We start from the raw sequence: 25342 nt of genomic DNA on the forward strand, positions 1-25342 counted from the left end.
CTTTTGGCTACCACTGGGAATATAATCCTTAGTTATTTCTGTGGAAAACCTCTAACACGTTTAGCACATAACGAAGTTACTTTTTAGTAATAAAATAACTAAAATTTGCAGAAATACTCAAAGTATTCAGAATGTTACTGCTACAAATAAAGTTGCTTTAATGTAGTTGCTTTTATTAAAAAGAAATGAGTGAGGTTTGATTAAGTCTAAATGCCATTTAACAACCAGCACAAGCTAGAATTCTATAGAAAAAAATAATGCACTTCTTTAGCATTCACTTTATTTGTGTAACTTAGTGTAAAAAATTGCAGCATATTAATGACATCAAGAGCATATCCAAATGCTGGAAATAAGGGGACGCACTTGAAAAATATAACTTTGCTAATCTGTTCTTTTTTTATTATTTTCTTTGCCCTTATAGGGCATTTAAAACACCAACACAGACTTCATCCTGATGTGAAAGCTCCCATTCATTTCAGTTAGAAATTAATTGGAACCCATGACCAAGATTTTATTACATGTTGAAACCAAGTAGATCATAATTTCTAACTCAGGTTTTATAAAAGGTTGCAATTTGATATATCTAGCCTACAGTCAAGTGGACTAAGCAGGTTATAAACGGCAACATTCAGGAGGGGCAGGACAGTGGACCTGGGAAGCCTTTGAGGATATGCAAAATACCCTCTTCATCTACTGGCTCATGTCAGGTGGTGACATTATTTCTGGTGGGACCACTGTACTTACATTTTTGTTAACCTGAATTAACCCTCATGTTTCTTACATTTGATTATACAGAACTGCTAAGAATTCTGGAAGGATCTGGGTATTTTCACCTCCCTTAAGTAAAAATTGAGTGTTCAGCCCTTCTGGTGGGGGCTTAGCACTTGCAGGACCCTTGCAGTGAGGGGGAGGCAATTCTTTGCTACCAGTCCCTCCTTGCACAAGGCAGGATACAGTCTAGCCTAATATTTGTTAATCCGTAATAGTCTGCCTAAGTAAGTGTTGTATAGTGAAAACTTAGTGTGTTTTTCTATGGATAAACCATCCCTGTTGCAAATATTGGCTGTTACAAACTGTTACTGCACATGCAACTGCGGGAGGGTTGGCTGGTTTGCTGCTGATTAGATTTGTACAGTGAGTGACAGCCTTGGACAAAATCCAAATCATACATTAATATTAGTATTAATTAAACTCATGTAAGTTAATGCGGAATAAACAGTAATCAGCAGCTAACTCAACAACTGTAGTAAGCTGTCCACTCTAGCCACAGGGTTCTTTGTTAGAAGATGCCTGATAGACACTTCACATTACATGTTGTTTAGAGAAAGGGAACAAAATCATCGCCAAGTTATCCTTATGTTAAGGAAAAACACACAGATACGGGATTGAAAGTGCTAGAAAAAAATTTAAGCAAGGCTCTTGCTCACTTTAGTATTTTTTGTAACAGAAAAGGAGAGGCTATCACTGGAAAAGATCTGAAAAAAAAATCTTCTGAATACTACTTTGAAATAAGCAGACCCATCTAGCAGCACAGTATTTTTTATGAAACTGTAGCTAAAGGATGTTAATACCTATATAACCTGTACATTGGGTGCGTTCACTTATTTTTATTAATTGAACGTACTTTGTATTCTGCGCCCCATTTATTACATTCTGTGTCATATTTGCTGTAACTGCCGGGGAAGGGTTACGATAAAGTCAGAGGCAATGAAGATGGGTGCTCATCTAACAGGTGCTCCACTCCCTTTGTTCTTTGTATACACATATTCAAATCACATAAGGCAGGGGACAGGATAGGGCCTGTTAACTCGTTGCTGATTTCCCTGGCAAATAAACCAGCAGCTGCAGGTCCAAGCCCTGGCTTAGCGCTGAGAAAAAGGTGGGATTTGTGTGGACAGGATGCTTTCATGGAGCCCTTTAGCCAACTTCTTTTGGGACTTACAGTGCAAAATATATTTTCTGCTTGTAGGTAAGAAACAGTATGAATTATATTTGATTGTCGCTGTGGAAATGTGGGTTTTATACTCCTAAATTTAAAGATATTTCTGTTGTATTGTCAGACATTTTTATTTCAGGAAAGTAGCCTAAAAACTTTTAATCAGATAGTGTCACCTTGTTTTATGAGTGGAGCTATAAACTTTTAGCAACTGACAAAAATTAGTGCTATATGTAATCTGTATATAAAACGCGGGCATTGATTACATATATATAGTCACATTTTCTTTATTAATATATACATTATGCATTCTTTTTAACAAGTAAGGCTGGACAGGTTCTGAACCATCTCTTTAAAAATGCATTATGTTGAGACACTGCGGATGCATTATCTTTCAGTTCATTATGATGCCTTACAGTTAATAGGGAAAATTTATATGTAATAGTCAAATGTACTTGGTATTAAAACTAAATTAAGCTTTCAATCAACTGAAGAATGTCTTCCCATTAATAGTGCATTTGTTTGGTATCTGGGTGCAGTTTTCATAAGCGTACATCTGTTACCCATGCACTTGATAAAAAATAGATGTTCTATGCACTTTGACAGGAATATCCTGTGATCAAATGTTAGATAAACTTATATTTCTACAAACTCTTGTAGTTTACTTCTTCTGTATTTAATTGTGTTTGTAAATACCAACAGAGGGAATATATAATATTACAAATGTAGTGCATTCTCTACTCATTCATGTGTAAGGACAGTTTTTCTTTTATCTTCTTTGTGAGCTTCATATACAGTCACCTACTTGCCTTGATTTTGAGCTAAATACTTTGTCAAGAGTGTTGGCTTCGTAACAATTGCAGTTTTATATGAAGATTATTGGATTTCTTCTTTAAAAATGAAAACCCTGGTTGATAAAAAACACAGTGAATATGTACTTTATCTACATTACAACTTTACTGGACATTTTTTATTAAAATCCTACAAGAGATACTGGTATGCAAGCAGAGTGCTTTACAGTACACGTTTGTTCACCAGGAAGTCTCATCGTATATCCTTCCTCAGATATACACGTTTCCTAGTATGGGAAATTTGCAGCTTGTACCTTATATCATGACAAGCATTGCGTGCACTGGGGACATGACACAAAGCCCACTGAAGACATTGACCTCAGAAGCTAAAATTAGGTCCAATAACTTGTTCTTGGGCAAAAATCCCAAACTGGGGAAGAGTATGCCTGAGTCTCTACTGATATAAATGGGGGTATAGGAATTGCAGATTCCCCGGTACATTATATCTGTTTTTTTCCATAAATGAACATATTTGCAAAAAGTGTAACAACTATTATCACTAATCTAGTGACATTTTACACCAAGTTCAGGGTTTTTGGAGAGCTGAAAAGCTAACTGAGCGCTCTGGTGAAAAGCAGTTGAGAATCCAAACTCACTTTGACAAGGAGATGTGCATGTTAAATTCAGTGAATCGTACAACCTCGCTGAGCAGGTTTCAGTTTATTCCATAAACTCAAAAGTTATGTCATAGTTTTTTATTTAAACTAAAGCTGCAGCCCTTGTTTTATGTCAACAACGATTCTGTTGTGCTTGCTAATACTGGTGATAGCAAAGTGAGATGGAAGCAAAGCACAGATCACTGAGCTCCAAATGGAGGTCGTTTTGGTACAACCCTTACAGTCATTATACAAAAACTAGTTTCGGAATTCCATTGTCTTGGAAAAAATGTGTATTATATTTAGAAAGCTATAGAGAAAGGTTTAAATTATATGGAATTTGTGCCTGATGAGAATGAAGTAAGAGTTTGGCACATTGGCTTGATTTCACTATTAACATTATTCAAGGATTAGTCATGAGAGTCTTCAGTTTTAATTAAAAATCAAAATTAGTCTAATAGAATAGAATCATGGAACCATTTAGGGTGGAAAAGATCCTCAAGATCATCAAGTCCAACCATAAACCTAACACTGCCAAGTCCACCACTAAACCATGTCCCTAAATGCCACATCTGCGCATCTTTTAAATTCCTCCAGGGATGGGGACTCCACCACTTCCCTGGGCAGCCTGTTCCAATGCTTGACAACCCTTTTGGTGAAGAAATAACCCTTTTGGTGAAGAAGATAACCCTTTCACTGAAGAATAACCCTTTCAGCAAAGAATATTCCAGACTGCAAAAGATTTGATCTCTCTCAAAGCCAGAAGTCTCCCAGCATTGCTCCCATAAAGCCCTTGCCTTCGGCAGAGCACCATTATCTTATAGCTTCTCCGAGCCTCAGCCTGCCTTGCCCCTCACCCTGCTGGCCGCAGAGGAGCTCCCACGTGCTGATGGCACTCCACAAAATCACCCCAGCAGACCCAGAGGGAGCAGCAAAAACTGCAGTCACCCAAAGTCACTCCTGAACAGACTGCAGGGGAAAACGGGGTTTCTGCCCTCACCACCTCTGGTCTTTGCTAAAAGAATTTCCTTAACTGCAGATCAAAATGTCTTTCCAACCTGTTACACAGAGCCACTTTTCCCCATGAATCAATGGAACAAAGTTAATTTACAGTTTCTATTCCCACATTTTTTAACTGAGAAGAAATTAAGTTTTCCAGCCACAATTCTCACTATCTTACTGTATTACGGTGGTACCTTCTACACTGGTGGTCCCAGTTACTCTACCGCTCACTAGACCTGCTTGGTTTTTGCTAATTTTCTGCACAAACAGATCTGTCAGAAATTTATTTGTTATACATATTTTACGATTACACTGCAGCTGTGACTGGCTTCTTGTCCTACAGCACAATCGCTTATTGACAGCTAAATAAACTCAAAAATTGAGCAATGTCATGCCTAAAGAATGAGGAAGGATATGGACAGATCTTTTAATTGATCATTTACATATCTCCCAGTGTTTGACAGATGTTTTTGACTTCATTCAAGGAGATTTAAAAATTGAAATGTATTTGATGGGTTATAGGAAATATATTTCCAACATTAAATATTTTGTGAAGGATTTTACTGAGGAATTACGCTCTTTTTCAAATGGACAACAGCAGTTTAAATCTGATTTGTATTGTAAGGTTCACAGGGAAGGAATTAGCTTCTGAGAAATGTTACAACAACCAACAAATCTAATCTCCCATTAACCAGAGTCTAGCAAGTCCCTAAGAGTTGCGCAGAGTTAGAAAACTGTGTAAGAACAACAGGACACAAATATTATTAAAAAGGAGTAGGGGAGGAGGCTTCAATTTGATGTGCTTCAGCCATTTCAGGTTTTTTATCTAGAAAAAGTTAAGCATGTAAACATCTCTGTCCTGTGTATCCTCCACTTAAGCTTCTCCACAATTTTCCCTACGCTTTTCCTCCTTTTTTGTCCCATTCTCCTCCTGTCTCAGCGGACCCCAACTGTCCATTCCATATCAGTGTCCATGCAACCTGAAGTCCTCTGCCCACTTCCTCTTTAGCCCCTGAGAAGGTGGGTTTGCCAGTCTTTCAGTCAAAGGATTTCAACGTCTTTATACACATCACCCCTATAGTGTTCTGCCACATTTTCCTTTGGTTTCCCTGCCATACCCTCAGAAATGCTGTGAGCTGTCTTGTCTAGTTGAGTATAGTATTGCTCAGCTTTATGAAAAGTGAAGCCAGCCACAAAATTACTTTTTTTGGGTAGACTTTGTGTTGACTGTAAAACTCACTAGTTCCTGAATGGACAGAATATGACCAGAGATCTCTTAGCAATAGGGGTTTTTCCTGAAATACATAGTATCTCACAGATGGTTTTGTGGGTGCCTTCAGCGGCACGGACAACATTGCTGGCTACCCACGAGCCAGTCCCCTCCCACAGCCTCTCTGCTCTGCTACTTTTCATAGAATCATAGAATCATGGAATCATTGAGGTTGCAAAAGACCTCTAAGATCATCGAGTCCAACCATCAACCCAACACCACCATGTCCACTAAACCGTGTCCCTAAGTGCCTCATCTACATGTCTTTTAAATACTTCCAGGGATGGGGACTCCACCACTTCCCTGGGCAGCCTGTTCCAATGTTTCACCACTCTTTCAGTAAAGAAATTTTTCCTTACATCCAATCTAAACCTCCCCTTTTCCTGCCCTTCTGGAGTACCTCTAACATTCATTACTGTCATTACATATTGCCATGCTGCATCTGTTACCCTTACCTGCTTTGTGTGTCCCTACCCTGATCCCCAGTGACAGTTTTCTTTGCGATAGGCTCAAGCGGCAAACAGCTGTGTAGTGAAATTTGAAGATTCTAACCCAAAATAAATATACGGCTACCATATTATGCTACTGAATTGATATTTTTATCTTTTCCTGCTATATATCCTAGGAAATTAGACACAAATGAACCTTTAACAATTTCTTTTTGTCATAAAGACAAACGCTATCAAGGTAGGAAATTTAAGAAACAAAGTTACCTCTGCATTATATTAATCTTTAATAGCACAGTCATGTTTTTCACACATAGCTCCCTGTGCCCCCTCTTTCCAGGTAGAGGGTATATGTACTTCAGCTGAGGACTTACTTTCTTGTTACAGGTATTGAGAAGCATGTCAAGAATCATAGAATACCAGGTTGGAAGGGACCTCAAGGATCATCTGGTCCAACCAAAGATGTTTAATAGCAGGAAAAGAATGGATGGTTCATGGTGAAAACATTGCATGTTGCCCTGGGCAGTGCATTCTCTCTCTCTGTTTCCAGTGCACTCTTATGCAGTGGTAGACAGATTACTTATATCATGGTTTTTACATGTTCTTACTAATAAAAGGTTGCTTTTTTTCTAGGGTTTTGACTTAGCACTCGCAGTGTGCTTTTCAGCAATACTGAGCACTCAAAGCTGAGCAATCGGACCTGCAACTGAAGTCAATAGGAGTTGCATCTTGAACATACTAAAATCTGTTTATATGTATTTTGAAAAATACAGTCCTTAATATTTCAAATTGATCATCCAAAATGAGTGGGTATTTTTGCTGTTAATTTTCTCTGGGCTTAAATTCCTCATCTGTAAAGTTGTATCAATTATAATGGTGTTGTGAAATCAATTCATTTATGTCAACGCTTTACACCATTGCTGTACTTGTGAGTGCTGTGGAAAAGTTCACGTGGAAATCGATCACTCAGTCCTAAGAGTAAAGTTTTAATAATGTTCTATAAATCTGTCTCAGGCCTACACAATGAAAAATGATTCAGAAATAATATATGGAAAGCCGATGATTAACTGAGGAGTGGCCTTTTTGCACCCTAATGGAGGCCGGATTCTTGGAGAACAGGATTAACCATGTGGCTGAAAATTTTGCTTTTGTGCATATCAAAAGCAAACCTTAATTCTGCTCTTTCCTAAAATTGGAATACTTGACTTTTGCAAGCTTAGTAATGTTTCTTGAATTTAGTCTTACGTGTACAGAGCAGTCAGCAATAGTAACTATGTATAATTTTAATCAGACAAATTCATGGAAGTGCTGCTTGTTAGATTTTCAGTCAGTTTCTCAGTATAACTGGCAAAGTAACACTAAGAAATTTCTCCCTAGCTAAACCAACCCAGAAAAAAAATCCTAAAAATTGAGTTTGCAATCCAAGACTGTTAGACGGTATAAGACTTAGAAATTGGGAGTATTTTAAAGGGAAAATATTTTAAACATTAAGGTAAATGCACATTTTCTCATTTTTTGTCAAACTTTCAACAATAAAAGATCCTCTGCCCAGAAATTGCAAATATCCTTCCTTTGGCTTTTCATATATTTTAAAGCTGGAGCTCTGTAGCTAGATCCAACTTCACCGAGTGTTTGCCCCTTTCTTATGTGAAATCTGAGTTATAACCATACAAAAAAGTGTAAGCTTTAACCTTGAGAGTTTTTTCTCTGTGAGAATTTCTCATTTGAGTTTTCCAGGGTTTCCATTTGTGTTTTGGGTTTGTTTATTTGTTTGTTCTTTCATTTTTATGCAGGTATTTGTTCTGCCTTAAAGTTGACAGTACCATCTCATACCATCCATGGCATTGAGGGGCAACCACTCCATCTTACTGTTGACTACAATTTCAACGCTACAGCTTCTGAAATCCAGATAATTTGGCTTTTTGAGAGGCCTCAAAGTAATCCAAAATACTTGCTTGGCTCTGTAAATCAAACTGTAGTTCCAGACTTGGAATACCAGCACAAGTTTACCCTCATACCACCAAATGCATCTCTGATGATCAATCCGTTGCATCTCAGTGATGAGGGCAATTATATTCTAAAAGTCAATGTCCGTGGAAATGGGACAATAGCTGCCAGTCAAAAGATTCAAGTAGCTGTTGATGGTAAGTCAGTAAAATATAGTATCTTCATTTTGAAAAAAAAAATTGCAATAGTTTTGAAGTACTGGTTCTTAATATTCAGTTACAATAATGTATAATTTAATCCAACCATACATGAATAAATAATAACAACTAAGTTATGTTATTTTCTACTGCTGCTGGAGGGAGTGCTGCAATATGTCATCTTTAAACAAAATTAATATATTGACTAATGTTTCAGGATCATAAGTAAAAAATTGAAGGAGTATAGAAACCAATAATTAATAATAAATTAGACAAACTTCTAAGAAATGTTTCATAAGGCTCTGCTGTGCTATCAAATCATGAAGATGAATTAACTTTCAAATAGTCTTTTTCCCTGAACAACTCTTCCCCGAGGAAATCTGCAACCATTTGCCAACTCAGGATTTTATTCTGCCTGCAAGCTAGAGGACTGTGGCAAAGTGTCCCTAAAAAGGGAAAGACTACAATGGGATTTGAGGGGGCAAAATTTGACCCCACCTGTAGAATGTTATTCCACTGTCTTATTCCACTGTCTCCAGTTTTTTTATTGGAAGATTTATTTGTCATTCCCATTCCCTATGCTGTATAGCCAGTCAGACAGAGAAGAGCTGACTGCCCCTTCGTTCTCTCTTTTGTTAGATGAGGTCTCTACTTGGGCCTACCATGTCTTTTACCTTCTGTCACTATCAAAGAGGCGTCATTGACTTTTGCCGGTGACCTTGTGTCTGTAAAAGAAGCCCAAATCTGAATTCCTAAAATACTGAAGTTCCTCTTTGTTCTTTACTCCTTGTAGTGGGGAAAGAAAAAAAAGGGAAATAGAAAATAATGATCTAAAAGAATGACAAGAGGCTACTGTAATTTATGGGTTATATGGAGGGAGCCCTGTCACTGTTGGGCTTGGAATAATGAAATGAATGACGTAGTAGCACGATAAGGTTGTAGCTGCCATTTAACTCCCATACCCGTCCCAGTTTGCAGTCATCCTCACGACCGGATTGACAGCGTATTTCAGCGGTGCCCAGTGTCAGCAAAGCTGCAGGCAGCCATGCAGAGGAAGTCGCGCACTGTGGCCAATGTCATGCTCTGCACTCTTCATTTCTGTGGGATTGATTATGAGGCAGGAGCTGGAGGCCATGGTATACCTGACTGCAGCCTTTGTCCTATCACCAGGAATATAAAGTCTAGTTTTATTTAAGTGCTAGAATAATTCTTACAGTCACCAGCTGAGAATATGGACTTCTCTTTTCAACCTTTAGCCACATTTAATAAATAAAATTTGAAATCCGAGTACTTTCCAGAGGTGACTGCTATTTGTATCATCTTGACAACGAAGACTGTGATATACTGGCTCGTCACTTTTATAACTCTTCATATCTCTTTATTTTACAGTTCCTGTCACAAAGCCCATTGTACATACTGAACCATCTTCAGGGGTAGTGGAGTATGTAGGGAATATTACATTAAAGTGTACTGTGGAAAAAGGTACGAGGGTAGTTTACCAGTGGATGAAAAATGGGAAGCCTCTCCATGCCGGCCCTAATTACACCTTTTCATCAAACAATGCAACACTTCTAATTGTTCCTGTTGTAAAAGAAGACATTGGGAATTACAGCTGTCTGGTATCTAACCCTGTCAGTGCAATGGAAAGTGAGATAATTGCACCAACCATATATTGTGAGTATATGAAATATTTATAATTACCTTTGTATAAATGATCTGGCTGGAAAGAGTGCCTCTAAATAGGAAACAGGCAGAAAACAGTTGAGTCAACATTATATGTGAGCTTGCATTCAAAATGAGCTTGTTTGTAACAGCTCTAACTTACAACAGTATAATAAAAAGTTACTCAGCGTTATGTAGTTGTGAAGATGAGTCTCAACTGCAGAATTCAAATAGGAACTTCAAGAATTCCACAGTACAGACATCTTCAGATCTGGAGGAGATGTGACTCAAAAAAGTGATCAGATGGGTATACATGAAAATATTGTTAAAAATGGAGACAGCAAACAATATCAAAAAGCTAAGTGCAGGAAGTAACCAGGCTGAAGGACTGCTATTTGTGGTTTTCCTCAAGATCATTTCGAGTCCAGTCCTGTTTAATACTTCCATTAATGACATCAGCATAAAGACTGGGAGTATCTCAATGAAGTTCACTTGTGACATTAAACTGGGAGGACTGAATGACTTTGACAGAGTAATAGAACTGGTATGAAATTTGCTAGTAAAAAATAAATGGGCATGCACTTTTAGAGAATAAAAAACATGAACTTCTGATGATGAGATGGAGATTGATTGGGAAATAACTGAGGCAGTGAGCCTGGGTGATTGAGCTATCACAAGATGTCTGTGAACTGGCAGTGTGATTAAGGCATGAGAAAGCCATATGTAATTCTAGGGTGTGTTGGCAAAGTATTTCCAACAAGGAAATAAGGGGAATACTAATGACACACAGAAGATGAGACCACATGTAGAATACTGTGTGCAGTTCCTGCATACCCCAGAGCAATGATCTCAAACTGGAAAGAAACAGAACAGAAAGGAATGGAGAACAGACCCGGAGAACTCAGTCTGGCTTAGCAAAATCAGAGCTGAAAGGAGTGTTTGCTTTCCACATCAAGTGGGAAACATGAGGGAGCAAGAAGAGTTGCATAAAGACCAATGCTGGCAGAAGAATAAACCATAAGCTAGCCATATATTTTGACTGGAAATGAAATCACCTGAGAAACTAACTGTGAACGTAAATTGAGTTCATGAATGAAATGAGTTGGAGGAAACAAAAGATTGGCTTAATCAGCATTCAACAATTATACTTTAAATCTTAGAAAGGGCACTCTCATTTTGTTCCTTATCCCTCCTGCAATGTCAGCTCCCAGTGCCTCCAAGATCTGCAAGCAGCACATGCTGTGTATGTGACCTTGCCAGGCTCTAATCCTCATGTCCTCAGGGGTCAAACTGTCCTTCTCAGAGGAGAGCTGAAATCAGACAGGTCAGGACCTACTTTGCCACCAGCCCTGTTCAGATATAACCAGTTTACCCAATGGCACAGTGTGGATGGCACAGTGCAAGGACTGGAACTGGATTCCTGTCCAGCCAAGGGCTGGTGCTCGCTCTTGCTTTTGCTGGGCTCTGTAATCTGGCAGCTGGTAGACAGCCCATGCCCTAGACTTGTTATGATTGCACTACCAGCATATTCAGAACCTACACTTCTTACTATATCATATTTTCCTCCTCCTCCTTTCTTCTCTGATTATTCATTCTGCTACGTATTTATTTTTAATTGTAATTTGAAAGAATGGGATGAGGGGGTGTCTCGCATCTAAAGCGGGGGGGGGGGGTCTAACATTGCACCAGAAGAAGAGAAAAAGACTGCCTAAATTAGTGAAGACTAACAAGGACATTGTTAGATGAGAGCTGATCCCTTAGGTTATAAAATTGACAGCAATGCAGACATGAAGATGAAGAAGCTGCTGCAGAGAGTCCTAAACAGGGCGGATGTGAATTGAGCTTCCATTCACATTAGACAGAGGAATCATGATAAAATGGTCTACAAGGAAATAACCAGCACTGATGGCTTTTTAACTTATCATTACCATAATAAAAAAAAACCACCAAACATCATATTCTTTCCTCAAGGTAGCACATTTTTAAATGCCTTCTTTTGTACAGTCACAGTCTCAGCTCACTTAAGTGCTTAAAGTGCTAAGAACGAGAGCTGTATGTGTATGAATGTGCTGCCTCTACTGCTTTTCTCACTTTAATGAGCTATGAATGGACCTTATACACCTCTCTCTCCAAAGAATACCTACACAAAACTTGGGGACGCTGTATCCAGCACAACCTGACAGCCTTCTTACAATGCAATAGAATCAGGTCAGGCTAGAAAAATATCTGCCACTCTTGCTACCTTTCGGACTGCTCTGTTTGTTTGTGGCACAGCCCCTTCGGCATTCACATTTCTGACCTGATGCGCACAGGATTGGCTCCAGAGCACTTATCGCACTGACGGGTGTCTGGGACACTTGCACTGACAAGGTGTGTGCCCTGCAGTCTCAGTTCTGGTGCTGCTTCCTCCCTTCTCCCTCACTCAACTGCATGTATTTTCCAGCAAATTTGAAAAATCTTTCCAAGTTCTAAACTGAAAACCTATTTTTGACCCATTGTTTAGCAGAACTTTAAAATCTCAAAGTTACTTCAGTGTCCACATTTCTGGAACCTTTTGCTGCTTGAGCGATTGTGATATACAGCTCAAAAGATCTGTATATATCAAAAACTTTGAGATTCAGTCTTTCTCCACATGTGGAAATATTGTCATGAGTATTTGTATTTTCAGAATGTACTTTTTATTTCATCAGAACTGAGCGTTTGCTTTGTGCGTAATTTAAAATTTTAAAAAAATAGTAAGAGAAAACAATGCAATGCTGAAAGACTGCAATACTTGCGCTACTATCCATATCCAAGTTAGTGATGGGAGTTGGGGTCTTACTTCCTGAGCTATACGAAGTCACATAATTTGGTCCAACCTCTGCCTGCAGGGGTGGTTTGTCTCCCAGCTCCCAGTTGTCAATAACAATCCAGAACAGGCCCCGGGATCTCTATGTGCCATATGTCATTGCTGCAGGGGAGTTACTGGAGGTGATAAAAAAAAGGTCACTCACAGTAAATACCTGCCATCTGCTTGGAAACTGTAACAGTCTCGTGGTGATAGGAGCAATTGGAAATATTCCCACAGAGCAGTAAATTGTTACTCAGAACAGATGATTTATTATTTTACAAGTCATTTAGTTAACTGGCTTTACTGAGACAAGAGGCAGATTTCTGTTGAGAACAATACCGGAAAGGAGAAGTAGAGCTGAGGGATCCATGAAGGCTGTCACTGTGTTTTTTTACTGAGAATCAAAAGTGTTTTGTTCTTCATTTCTCATTAATAGTATTCTGCTTCTCCATTAGCTATGATGATAATGCACCCCAGAACATGGCTATTGCAGTAGCGTGACCCAGAAACAAATTATTTCAAGACTGGCAGAAGCTGCTGTCATGGAGGCTGCGGCAGAAGCTGCTGTGCTGTGCTGACGGAGTTGAATTTAACAGACTAAGTGGGATTTCCTTCCTTGTGTCTTCCCAAAGCTAGAATATATTTAGTCCTAGAGAGGAAATGGTTAATTACCTGCTTTTCAGAATCATCCTTGAAGCTGTGTATATCCCTCAGCTACCCAGTGTTTAGGGATCTCTGAAGTACGCGATGCCCAGGAGAGGCAAAAGACTGATCCAGGCGAAGCAGAAGGGTTACCCGATGCTTGCGTTGACTTCATCAAGGAATGCCACTTTTCAGACCTTGCCAAGATTTGACTATTCCTTAAGAAAACCTTTCTTTGTTTTTTTTTCAAACATACTTCCCCAGCCAGTGTACGTCAGTGGTTTTATAATGGTTTCTTTCAATTTGCAGCTTTCATACAGAAGTGTATTAATGTTGTTAGGGTTATCTGTCTATGCTGCACTGTTACGATACTGATAAAAAAGCAGAACTCAATTCTGATTCTTTTACAGACTGTGGCAAATATCCCACTATAGTCAGGGGGCACAGAGACCAGTCAGCTATTCTTACCATTAGTATCTGTTTACATGTATCAAAGGTTGTATTATCAGTGAAAATAAAAGCTAATTCTTCTAAGAAAGAAGAATTGGATAGGAGGAACCACTGAATTGCTCTGCAAAGTAAAAAAGCGTGGTCCTGCCTATAAATAGTGCGCGAGGGGTTTTACTTTCATTTATGAAAAAGTCAAAGTTCACTACATCTCTCTCCTTTCCCATCTGAAAAAAGGGAAGTCAATACCTATAACGGGCAAGCCCCCGTGAGAGGCTGGTGTTCTGGACCGTCCACAGAAGCATGCAGTCCGAGTGAGGCCAGCCAAACCAAAGCAGTGGTGATAGGTCTGCAGTTCCCAGAAATGCTTATTACAGGGTCAGCCGTCTCTTGGATACAGTAAAGCAAATGGCTCGAGAACTGCAGAGCCTGTGGAGAAGCAGCCCAGCATCTAGCATTTAAAAAATGCCTTGATTCTTCAGAGTAGCCCCTGCCATGTAGGTGGGAGCAACACTAATTCATGCTGAAGTGAATCTGTATTGCATTTCCCAAGTAAATATTACGCATGATGTTGGGCCTTCCTTAAAATGAGACTGCAAAAAGCTTACCGCTAAGAAATAAGTAGAGAAAATAAAACGTTTGACAAGTTTACTTTGTGAAATATGGACATTTGGTTAAAAGTGGACTAAGCTGAGGTCATGGTGTGATAGTCTACATTCTCTTGTCTAAGCCTTCACAAATAGAGAAAAAAACCCAGAGGCACACACAAAATGGCCTGTTTTGTGCTGCGTGCTGTTTGCCTACGCGTTCTTGAAGAATAAATCAGTCTCATGAAAAAAGACAGACAATAAATAGAAGTGTGCGTGTTAGAGGAAGGTCTAACATCAGCCTGAATTTCCTGATGAGAAGTAGAGTCTGAAACGTGCCAGTGTGCCGCCTCATGTGGCAGGGAATTTCACATTCAAACCCAGCTACGTCATCTTAATGCTTCCAGACAACCATAGGAAGGTGGAAATACTATTTGATTGCACTGTCTACAATGGGCATAACATTGACTTACCTATCTTTTTGCTGTGCCATTCTGTGTGAGGCACTTGTCAGCAGCTTTACCGAACTTCAGGGATCGTACCAAAAAAATGTCTCCTGCTCATTCTGCATATTTTCTTCTTTTAGCTTCTGTCAATATTAGGTCTGTGCATTTTTGATTATGCGTGTAAGCCCTTAGGGAATTAGCAACATTAAAATGATTAGTTCTTTTGACTGGAAAAAGTAATTTAATAAGGCACATTTTGATTATTATATTCTCTACATTAATTTCTATGCTTAGATCCCTGTAAAAATAGATTTTAACATGTGAAGATATAAAAAGCCTATGATCTGAAATGATCTATTAAAAATAGCATGGGAAATATTCTTATCATATTTAAATATATTGTTACCCTTCCCATTTTCCTGTGAAGATTACTCTAAAAATACTTAGCTGCTCAATTTTCTGAATGACGTGACTATTGGACAATATATGCCTCTTCTAATTATATTCAGAAACACAGCTTTCTTTCAGCACAAGGGCTTAGTCTTGAAAGAAATGTAAATGTTAAAATAGTAGAAGCCTACTAAAGTGGGGGGAAGGTTAAAGTTTATTTCAGCAATCATTTATGGAAAACCTTTTCTGAAGTTATCTAAGGCACACCCCACTCTATATTACACCTGTAGGATAGCTCCCCAAATAATTATTATACTGCAAAGTATTACAGTGAATGTTTATATATTTCAAGGCTAATTTGTTCACTTATAAATGTGCAGAGAAATTACTTATGACAATAAGTTTGGCATTTAAGTAGAAAGGGTCAAATACGCCCCTGAAGAAGACCTGCTCCTTTACTTCACAGCTTTTCCAACTGTTTTCAGGTTTTTTTTCTTTTTATCGTACTGAAAAATGCATACACCTGTGCTTTTTCCCTAAACAGCAATTAGATCAATATTAAGTGGGTGTAGTCTGAGATAAACCTAGTACAGATCAAGTTATTGAACTGAAAGCCTTTTAATTGAAATGATTGAATCCAGTGTCAGCCAATCTAAAGGCTAGTCTAACTTAAAAATTCTAAGTTTAGAGATATGCTTCTATTTAAAGTTTAATTATATACTTTGATTTTAATTTTTCCACCGTGTTTCTTTTTTTTTCAATGCAGATGGACCTTATGGACTTAGAGTTAAATCAGATAAAGGTCTGAATATAGGGGCGGTGTTTACAGTTGACATGGGGGAAGTTATACTGTTCAACTGCTCAGCAGATTCAAATCCACCAAATACTTATTCGTGGATTCAAAGGGCTGACAATACCACTCATGTAATCAAATATGGACCCCATCTGGAAGTTGTATCTGATAAAGTGGCCCAGAAGACAATAGATTACATGTGCCGTGCTTTCAACAACGTGACTGGAAAACGAGATGAAACTCACTTTACAGTCGTCGTTACTTCTGTAGGTAAGAACATTAATTCATTGCTGTAACATCTGAGCAGAGTGTCAACCTCAGAAAAAGGAAATAATTCTTAGAGAGAGAATATATATCAGAAGTGAGGTCTTGCTAACAATGTAGTAAAGGGGATTTTGGCCATTCAGTGGGATCCGGGTTTTACTCACAGTGTGACATAGCTTGGGACAAGACCCACTAAGATGCTGAAGTTTTGTGGGAGTTCGACACCAAAATATATTTGGCCATTTGGAACTTTATCCCTTGAGTAGAAAAACTTCCTTGGTAGGCAAACTTCATCATGACCAAGTAAAGTGGCAGAATTATATCTCTTACTCTGTTTCTTACTTTTTGCCTTTAAAAATGATGAAGATGAATGGAGAGAATGATGCGGAAATCTGCTGAATGCCAAGGTGGGCCTTTCCTCCCAAGGGCAGGTTTTGTCCAAGGCTCATTGTCCCACAGCTTTCAGGAGCTGTGAGCCCTGGGGCCACCAGGAGACCGGTAGATGGGATAGTTTTGAGCATACATCACTGACTAAAATAACCAGGCACAGACTCACAGCAATGAAGGTCTTTAATATTTTTCCAGTGTGGTTAGGTATTATAAGAGCCTTAGTTTAGTGTATGATAATAATGCAAGCTGTGATGATGAATGGTTTTATTAGAATTTGTTCATAAAAATTATTTCACTGCCATATTTATGAATCTATTGATTGACTGCTAGGTTCTGCTGAACGCACACCTTTATTTCCCATACATTGTAACCTCAGTTCCTGTACCAGATTGCGTTAAACAGCAACAAAGCAGTTTTTCAGAAAAGCTCCAGAAGCATACAGCGAAGAACAAGATATTGAGGAAGTCTGTTATCTCTTACTAATACAGATAGATACAAGTTTTTTCAGATAAGGAATGTATGCTATTAATGTTCAACAAGATAGAATAGATTTCCTTTTAGAAAATTTAACAAAGCAATTTTGCTTGTGCAGAATGAAGAGCTCAGCTATTTGTTAGATAAACAAGGAGAGCAGATGTCCGTTGTTCAGGCTGACTTACGGATTCATCACAAATCCATGGCTTTCAGTATGCTGGAAGGAAGATGGGTTGCAATTTTACAGTGAGAATACTGCACTTTAAAACTAAACATTGTGGTTAGTGGTGAAAGAAAATGCAACCAGAGCTATGTGTCAGTAGAAATAGACATGACGTTTCTCCAGGAAGTTCATGTAAGCTATGATACATATGTGAACATTCATCAATAAGTGTTAAGAAATTCAGCTGAGATTTCCTTTCAAAGGCCGAAAAGAAGGGAAAACTCCACAGCTTCGTGTTTAGTTGCACTTAAAAACATACATTTCCTAATTACAAATATTTTGCCTAAATAAAGCTTTTTAAAACATTTTATCCTGCATATTTACGAATTAAAAAATGTCAGTTTCCCCCTCAATAGCCATTTTCTTCTTGATGAGTATTTATTCAGATAGCACTAAATCCAGATGTCGAGCCTACACTTTGCAATGCAGCACTGATTGACTCTAAGAGGTATGAATTCACACACGAGGCTAAACCTCAGAGATCCTGCTCAGGCTACATTCTGTTTGGAACTGATTAAACGTACTAAGCAAAGACTATGAATATTATTCCATTTCCCTTCTCCCTGTCCCCATAATCCTAGGTACAGAGCCTGGACTGTGCCTCTCAAAATACTGGAAACCCCATTTTCAGCAGCGACAGGAACTTCGATGTTTCAGAAGACCTTACACAACTTCCCTACCTAAGGAACTGGAACTTACCTATATGGCGCTATAAACAGCTGCCTAATTAATGCTAAAAATCATCAAGAAAACAATTATATCAATAAGTTGCAATTACATCAATCATTGCACTAAGCTGTTACCCAGTTTTAGCTAAGACTAGTTAGATTTTAAAATAAGAGGATGTATCTCATTAAATACACAAGTCATTGCTCAGTTCTCAAGTTGAGTCAACTTGAGTGTGTTAAATGTGTGTAAAGAGCACGTCTTTGTTTTCTGCACTGGTATGCCTGTGGAGATAAGATTTATTGAGTCTAAATTTGAAATTACTCATTTTAAAGAACATTTTTAAGGACTCAGCTGATTCTCCAGCGTTTGGGTTTTTTTTCTGAGGAAAGCAGTACATTGAAGGAGTATGAAAGAAATTTGGTGAAACTGCAGTGATTTATTTTCCCATATCTTCGGGACTCATCTGGTTTGAAATCCACATATTTAATCTTTGTGATAACCGCTACACACACAGCCAGCACAATGCCAGTGAATTACATGGAGGTGTAAGTAGATGTAAGTAACACTGTCTGTCTGCACAGGAGTTCATAAATGTACTGGAAACACATCCAGCTAAATAATACACATTTGAATCGTACTCATAAAGCTGGCACTGACAAATATGCAGCATTAATTTATCTGTATGGATTGTGACACGGCCTTTAATTACATGAATTCTGCGTGATTCAGAGCAAAGGAGGAATTTAAGGGTGCGCAAACAACTATGTCTGGCATTTCCTAACTTTCACATTCCTGTCTTTGCAATTTCTATCCAAATATTTTCAACATGGTTTTGTGTATGCAATTATATACATATTGTATTTGTGTTTTATCAGCAAATCCTGCTGGAAAACTGCTGCTAACACGTCTCAGCAAAAGATCTGAGCAAAGGAAAGAAATACTTTGGATATATTTAGACATGACTACAAACATAATTTATTGGCTTCTGATGGGAGTTGATAAACAACCAGACTGTCAGTGATCTGAAAATCTTTAGAAAAAATACAATAGTATCAGTATTATCCCTTTCTACTCTACAGCTCCTACAGCTAGGAGGATTTCCCTCCCATCTAGCACAAACTGCTCACCTAATTGTCACCTGATTTCTTGGTAGTTCAGTGTCTCTGTGCCTAAAATTAGAATATTCATCTACTTTTTGTGATGCTGTAATTCGTGGATTACGTTTACTGACCTTCCTTTAGCTTTAGGTACCAATCTGTTTTGGATTCATTTCTGATATGCATATCATTGCTTTTCTAGTCAGGAGATTTGTGGGGAAAAAGAAATATTACCAATTCACAAGAACCCAAATTTTGTATCTGTTTTGTATCTCTATGCAGGTTTACTAGCTTCAGGTGAATTTCAAAAGATGCATTTTTTCATTCTCATAATACAGAACGAGAGACTAAATACAGTACTCATCTTCTTTGTCACAGGATTGGAAAAGCTTGCCCAAAAAGGAAAATCTTTGTCATCTCTTGCAGTAATAACGGGAATTTCATTATTTTTGATCCTAGCTATGGTCTTTTTATTCATATGGAAAAGATATCAGCCACATAAAGGTACGTAAAAGTTAAGCACGCTCCAGCTCTTCTTTTGGACCATCAGAGCAAAAAGAATGATTTTTCTTTTTCTTCTTTTCAGTGATACAACAGAAGCTGCAGAGCAGGTACAAAAATAAATCATTCTTAGGTCTTGAAGTCCTTTCCATCAAAAGAATTGCATTTTATCATATTAATTTTCCTTCCTTGGCTTATGACATCAAACTGAAAAACATGTTTATGTTTTCTAGGCCAGAGGCTGATTACAGGAAGGCACAGGCATTTTCAGGTAATGCTAATGAAAGAAATGTGAGCGTAAGGTCAAAATCCATTCCTGCAAAAAATTACCATCTCCACATACAAAAAGAAAGAAGGAAAGGAAGGGAAGTGTGTTTTTAACTTGGGTTGCACACCTACCTCTATGTTAGCTTACTTAAGATAAAACCAAAATGACAACAGGTCAGTGTGGGTTTAGCTCATGCCTGGAGTTCACAGCAGTATGTACCTGTTGGCTTGAATTCTAGCTGTTAATCCCGGTTAGAATCACCTGTATTCTGCTGTTCTCACCAATATGAAATAAATAGTGTTATTATGGGATAGCAGTGAGAGGTGATACACCATGGGAGGATCACACTTCTAAATGTTCATGGCACCAATCAGTACCAAAATCGTGAGATGTTAGTATGACATTACAGTATATATATTTTAGCCTCCACCACGTTCTGTACTACCTTTCTCTGTGTCATCAGGACCCAGTGTGTTTTTGTGACTGCCTCTTTTCCCTCCACAATCCTTCCCGCATCATCCTGGAGACCAGCCATCCTTTGGAAGGGTAGCACTTTTGTTCCCATCCCTTTCTACCAAAGCATCAGAGCAGACCCTTATGGCCTGCTACATGTGAGAGGATAGAGAATTATATGAAGCTTAGGAAGGTAAGAAATTCACTTGAGCACAGAGAGTCCTTCACCCCAGCAAGTGGTATCAGAGGAGAGAATCTCAGCACTGTCTTTAGTGCTGCAGCCTTTGCTGTGGAGTGATGCAGTGATGTCCAAGAGACAACCAAAACTCTCAGATCTCCTGGACAGCGGGAGGGTAGAGAAAGAGACTCCCACCCTCACTACAAGTTGTATCTGAAGTCCCAGATGCAATCTGTCAAATGGTTTAACAATGTGGCACCTACTAGTATCATGTTCCCTTTTTTTATTCTCAGCATTATAAAAGACGCAGGTGGTACTGCCTCACTACAGTGTAGATGTGCTGAGCTTATGGACTGGGCCCCTTTTCTATGGGAAATGAAAGTAAATCAGTCTGTTTAGCCTTCCAGCAAAGAGAGTCCCAATGGCTTTACCAAAACTGTTGCTGAGGTTAGTGAGAGGCTCCTCGCTTGGTCTGAGGTGTTGGAGATAGCCAAGCACTGTGCACACCGGCTGTGCAGCTGCCCTGCCTCGCTCCACGCCAGCTTAGGAATTTGACAGGGAAGTGGTTTAAAGCAGATCAAACAACCAATATTCAGATGTTTTAAAAATTAAGCCAAATGACTTTGCCCATCGTTATGTAAGCTGTCTTTTCCAGATTCATACTACATCTCGGTACCTTTTTTCATGTTTGTTTGTTCTAACTTTAGGACATGAAAGTGCTTTGGATGATTTTGGGATATATGAATTTGTCGCTATTCCTGATCTTGCCAGTGGTTCTAGGGTATGTGGTTTTACATCATAAACTGATGGTTTCTTTTCTATTTCTTAAGGTGTACTAAACATCTGTAGTAGAATCCTTCTGTCAGTTTGCTCCTGTTGCTTTTTACAGATGTCTATATGACACCATATTCATGACACCATATTCACTGCTGTTGTTTACCCAGTACTTGCTCTTTCTTTACTGTGTTACTAGTCCAGTACTTGTATTAACATGGTGCAGTAAGGAACTAACCAAGCTCTAAAGGGAGCAATCTCAGTTCAGTCACCCTATATTAAAAGAATATTAGTAGTGTTGGGTAGATGGGTAGCACTGAATCCTTTGTGTCACAGAAGCAAATTAATTCTTGTGATGCCATTTTCTCCCTTGGCCCTAATATTGCTGCTCACGCAACATACAACTTCGGCAGTGCAGGAAAGCCTCAGGGGGGTATTTAAAGTTTTCATTGTAAAAATATGCAAACTAAATCTCAGCCATATTTCACAAGAATTATTTTGTTAGCGTCATGTATTGTGGGGGAGGACTTAAGCGCAGGGATTTTGCTAGCAGAAAAAATCCTACTACATATGCTACTTTTCTGCATTGTGGCTTTGCTGACATTACTGTATAGCGGTTGGAGATCATTCTGATGTGGTGTAAAAGGACAAAGAAAAAGTGAGAAATAGGGCCACAAAATTTAGGGACAACAGACTGAAACTGGGAGGAAGTAGACGAAGCACTTTCCCTTTGCTAGGGAAAATCTCTGGCGATACAGTCTTGTACCCTTGGAGAGCATCAGTATGGTCAGGTAAGGGAGAGCTCTTAAAACTTTATCACACAGGGTCACATCAACAGTCACACCTATTTTGTTGTTATGATTAGTTCTCATAATACATAATGCATTCCCAAAAAATAGTCATAGATTAATAAACCCTTTTCTCTGCTGGGGTTAGATGATTGAAATAGACATTTCTAGGGCTAGAGTGCTATCCTAAAGGTTAGTGGAGAGGACAGACTTTTACAGCAGCAGAGATAAAAGGCTTTTAGAAAACAGAGGAGCCGAACTGTATCTGTGAAAGTTTGTGACCGTAGGAGCCTTATTAAGTACAGAGACCAGGTTCTAAATCATCACAGCCTTAGGCACACTACGATATCCCTTAGGCCGATCATATCACAAAGTCACATTCTTGCAGAATCGGGGCCGTAGTAGGTCAGGAGGGAGAGAAAGGTGACAAGGACAACAGAATGGATGTACAAGCAATGAAATTTATTCTAATTTCCAGTAAAATTTCAAGAAACAGGAGAAACTCCACTCGCTTATGGTCAGTTACTCAGATTTATGGCATTGCAGATAAAGTCAGCATTTGATCCACTGATTCATTGTAGTTAGTTAGCAGAAAAAGGGAAAAATAAGAAAGTGAAGATAATGAAGAACTGGAGGTTGGGTAGAGGCAGAAAGACTGAGAATTCCTTATGGATGGGGAGTCTAGGTGTTGTGTTGACGTAAGAGCAGATTTGTATACTTAACATATTGAACAATTTCATTATTACTTCATTTATGGAAATTCCTTGCAGTTTCCTCCCTTTGACATGCTGGTGGGAGTTTTATGCTGAACCCCTTCCCTGACTATTTTCTCCTTTTTTACTATCTATTCTCCTGCTTCTCTCTTTATTAAATGTTCCTTCCTTGACTTGTGGTACACTAATATAAAATACTTGCTGTATTAAATGCAAGAGCTGCATCCTAAATCTTCTAAGATCCTAACTGAATTTAAAACTATTGCTTGCCTTACTATAAATGTGATAAAAACTTCCTCAAATGAAATGTAAACTAATAGAGATGAACTGTTAAATCCACATGCAAACCATTGATAGGGAAAAGTTAAAAACCCAAGACGTTACATTATCAGTTTAACTTCTGTTGAATCTTTTCCCGTTTGTGCTTACAGTAGGAATACTCTTTGCTACTTTTAGGTTTCAAGACAATCTGTTCCTGGCTCTGACTGTGTCCCAGGCCAGGATGTGCTTAGTACGGTTTATGAAGTTATTCAGCATATTCCTGAGCAGCTGCAACAAGACCATCAACAGTAAGTTAAAGCCTGTGTGCACTCATGTGGTAGCTCAAAGACAAACACTTCTGCATCCAGAACAATTTACATTTTGGTAGCTGGTGTGTGATTCCAGTGAGAGGGGTAAGGAAGGAAAACGGGTGTAAGCTACATCTTACCGTTTCCTATCCAGTCCCTCACTTTTCCTATCCAGTCCCTCACTTTTCCTCAAGACTCCAGTCTGCTATTTCATCATGCCAGTTTTGTCTAAGCATGAAAAACAAAAGGTAAGATCTTCAAATGCAATTTCAAATGAAAATTCCCAAATGTTTTAAGAGGGTGGCTACAGTTTCACGGCGCTGAGACATCAGCACTTCCCACTGAGCAGGTTAAATCTTCAATCAAAGCAGTTTAATCGGCAGCACGGCTTCCAGACCTGCCAGCCGTGTGCCAAGTAGAGTTAGGGGGGCATTTTTCGCGATGTTGAAACTGGTCAGCTGATCAATAACCAGTGGTTGTTAAAATGGTCACTGAAATATTAACAGACAATGCTTAGTTACCTGAGTAAGCAATGTCTTAATTTGTATCTTAACTAATGATTTAGAGCAAAAGAATTCTTGTTCTGCAGTACCCTGGCTTGGGACTCCACAGAAACGCTTTTGCTGAGTTAAATACCAGAAAGACCACAGCACGCTGTGCTTATGCAGTTAGTGTCTGGTAGTCCTGATTTTGTTCAAATCACCTACTTGTAGCACTTCTTGGCATAAGAAGAGTGAATACACTGTAAAGTTTCTGTAATTGCAATATAGCTGCCATAAATCTGTTGTGAATATCAACAGTCTTTCTTACAAGTTAAGAGCAGCACACAAGACATTATCTGGTAACAAGCCTATTATATCACATTTTCCATGTTTTTATGATGTGTTCTGTTTCTTTTACGGTTGGAAAGGAAAATATGCACTCTTACCAATATACTAATCAGTTGGCTGAGTAATCACAATGTTTATGTGACTGCATTAGCATTCAGTACTTACACTATTAAAAATTTTGTGCAGGTTACATCTTCAACTGTGTGTCCGAATTATGCATGCAAACATGCAGCCATGCTTGTAAAAGCAAGCTGATCAGTGAGAAAGCAATAATGAATTACTAATGACATTTTTGTTCTGCTTGGAGTTACTCACTTTGAGCCTTAAGATGATTTTTTAAACCAAATGTAAAAAATAGCATTCATAAAGTACATCTTCTCTTATTCTTCCTCCTACATGTCTTCCTTCTCCACTTTCTCACTGATACATGACCCCTCTAAAAAAGGAGTAAATTCAAAGTGAAGGTAACTTGAACTTTGTGACAGTTCAGATTTCAACTCAAACTTCACAAAACATATTCTTAGTTGTAAAGGACTCGTTTGCATAAACCCATTTTGCTGCTCTTTTTATATATCAAGATCGTAGGAACAAAATTTTCACTAATAAAATCTGCTGGACACAATAATGGGTAAACTACTCAGATTAGAAAGACCACTTTCATGAATTTTCCAATTCCTGACCTGCCGCGAGGGAGCACTCTGAGTGGTAAATAAATAAGGACAACTAAGACAATACTAGTACTTGCAGCAGGATGCTTCAGCATTCAGTATAAGGAAAAAACAAAACACCACAGAACAGGGAACGGAGCTGGGAAAGTAATTCCAAACTCCTGTAGTGCAAAATAATGATTGCTTATGAATGGATCCCCCAGACTTGGTATGCAGCCATCTGTACAGTAATCAGCAATGTTCATGGGAAAAATGATACAGAACTTGCCTGCACTCTGCTTACGGTAGGAATTTCTCTTTGTGCAAAACAAAAGAACAGATGCTATGGGAGCCAAACAGGTTTGTTGGTAAAGTGATCATTTTATTCCCAGTGGTTCTGACTGGAACTGCTGTAATTTCATAGATTTATTAGAATTAATGTGCAAAGAAAAATAAGTCAAA

At 38.6% G+C, this 25342-nt stretch overlaps 1 protein-coding gene across 1 annotated transcript; it reads left to right on the plus strand.

The window, feature by feature from the left end:
• Positions 1–1899: 1899 nt before the first annotated feature.
• HEPACAM2 (HEPACAM family member 2) lies at positions 1900–23407 on the plus strand. Its single transcript, XM_076332348.1, has 9 exons — positions 1900–1969; positions 7895–8245; positions 9635–9919; positions 16016–16312; positions 19538–19663; positions 19746–19770; positions 19894–19931; positions 21267–21340; positions 23291–23407. Exons 1-9 carry the CDS (start codon positions 1900–1902, stop codon positions 23405–23407), a joined length of 1383 nt encoding a protein of 460 aa, XP_076188463.1.
• The last annotated feature ends 1935 nt before the right edge of the window (positions 23408–25342 follow it).

This window comes from Aptenodytes patagonicus, chromosome 2 (genome assembly GCF_965638725.1).
Source record: "Aptenodytes patagonicus chromosome 2, bAptPat1.pri.cur, whole genome shotgun sequence".
Classification (NCBI taxonomy): Eukaryota; Metazoa; Chordata; class Aves; order Sphenisciformes; family Spheniscidae; genus Aptenodytes; species Aptenodytes patagonicus.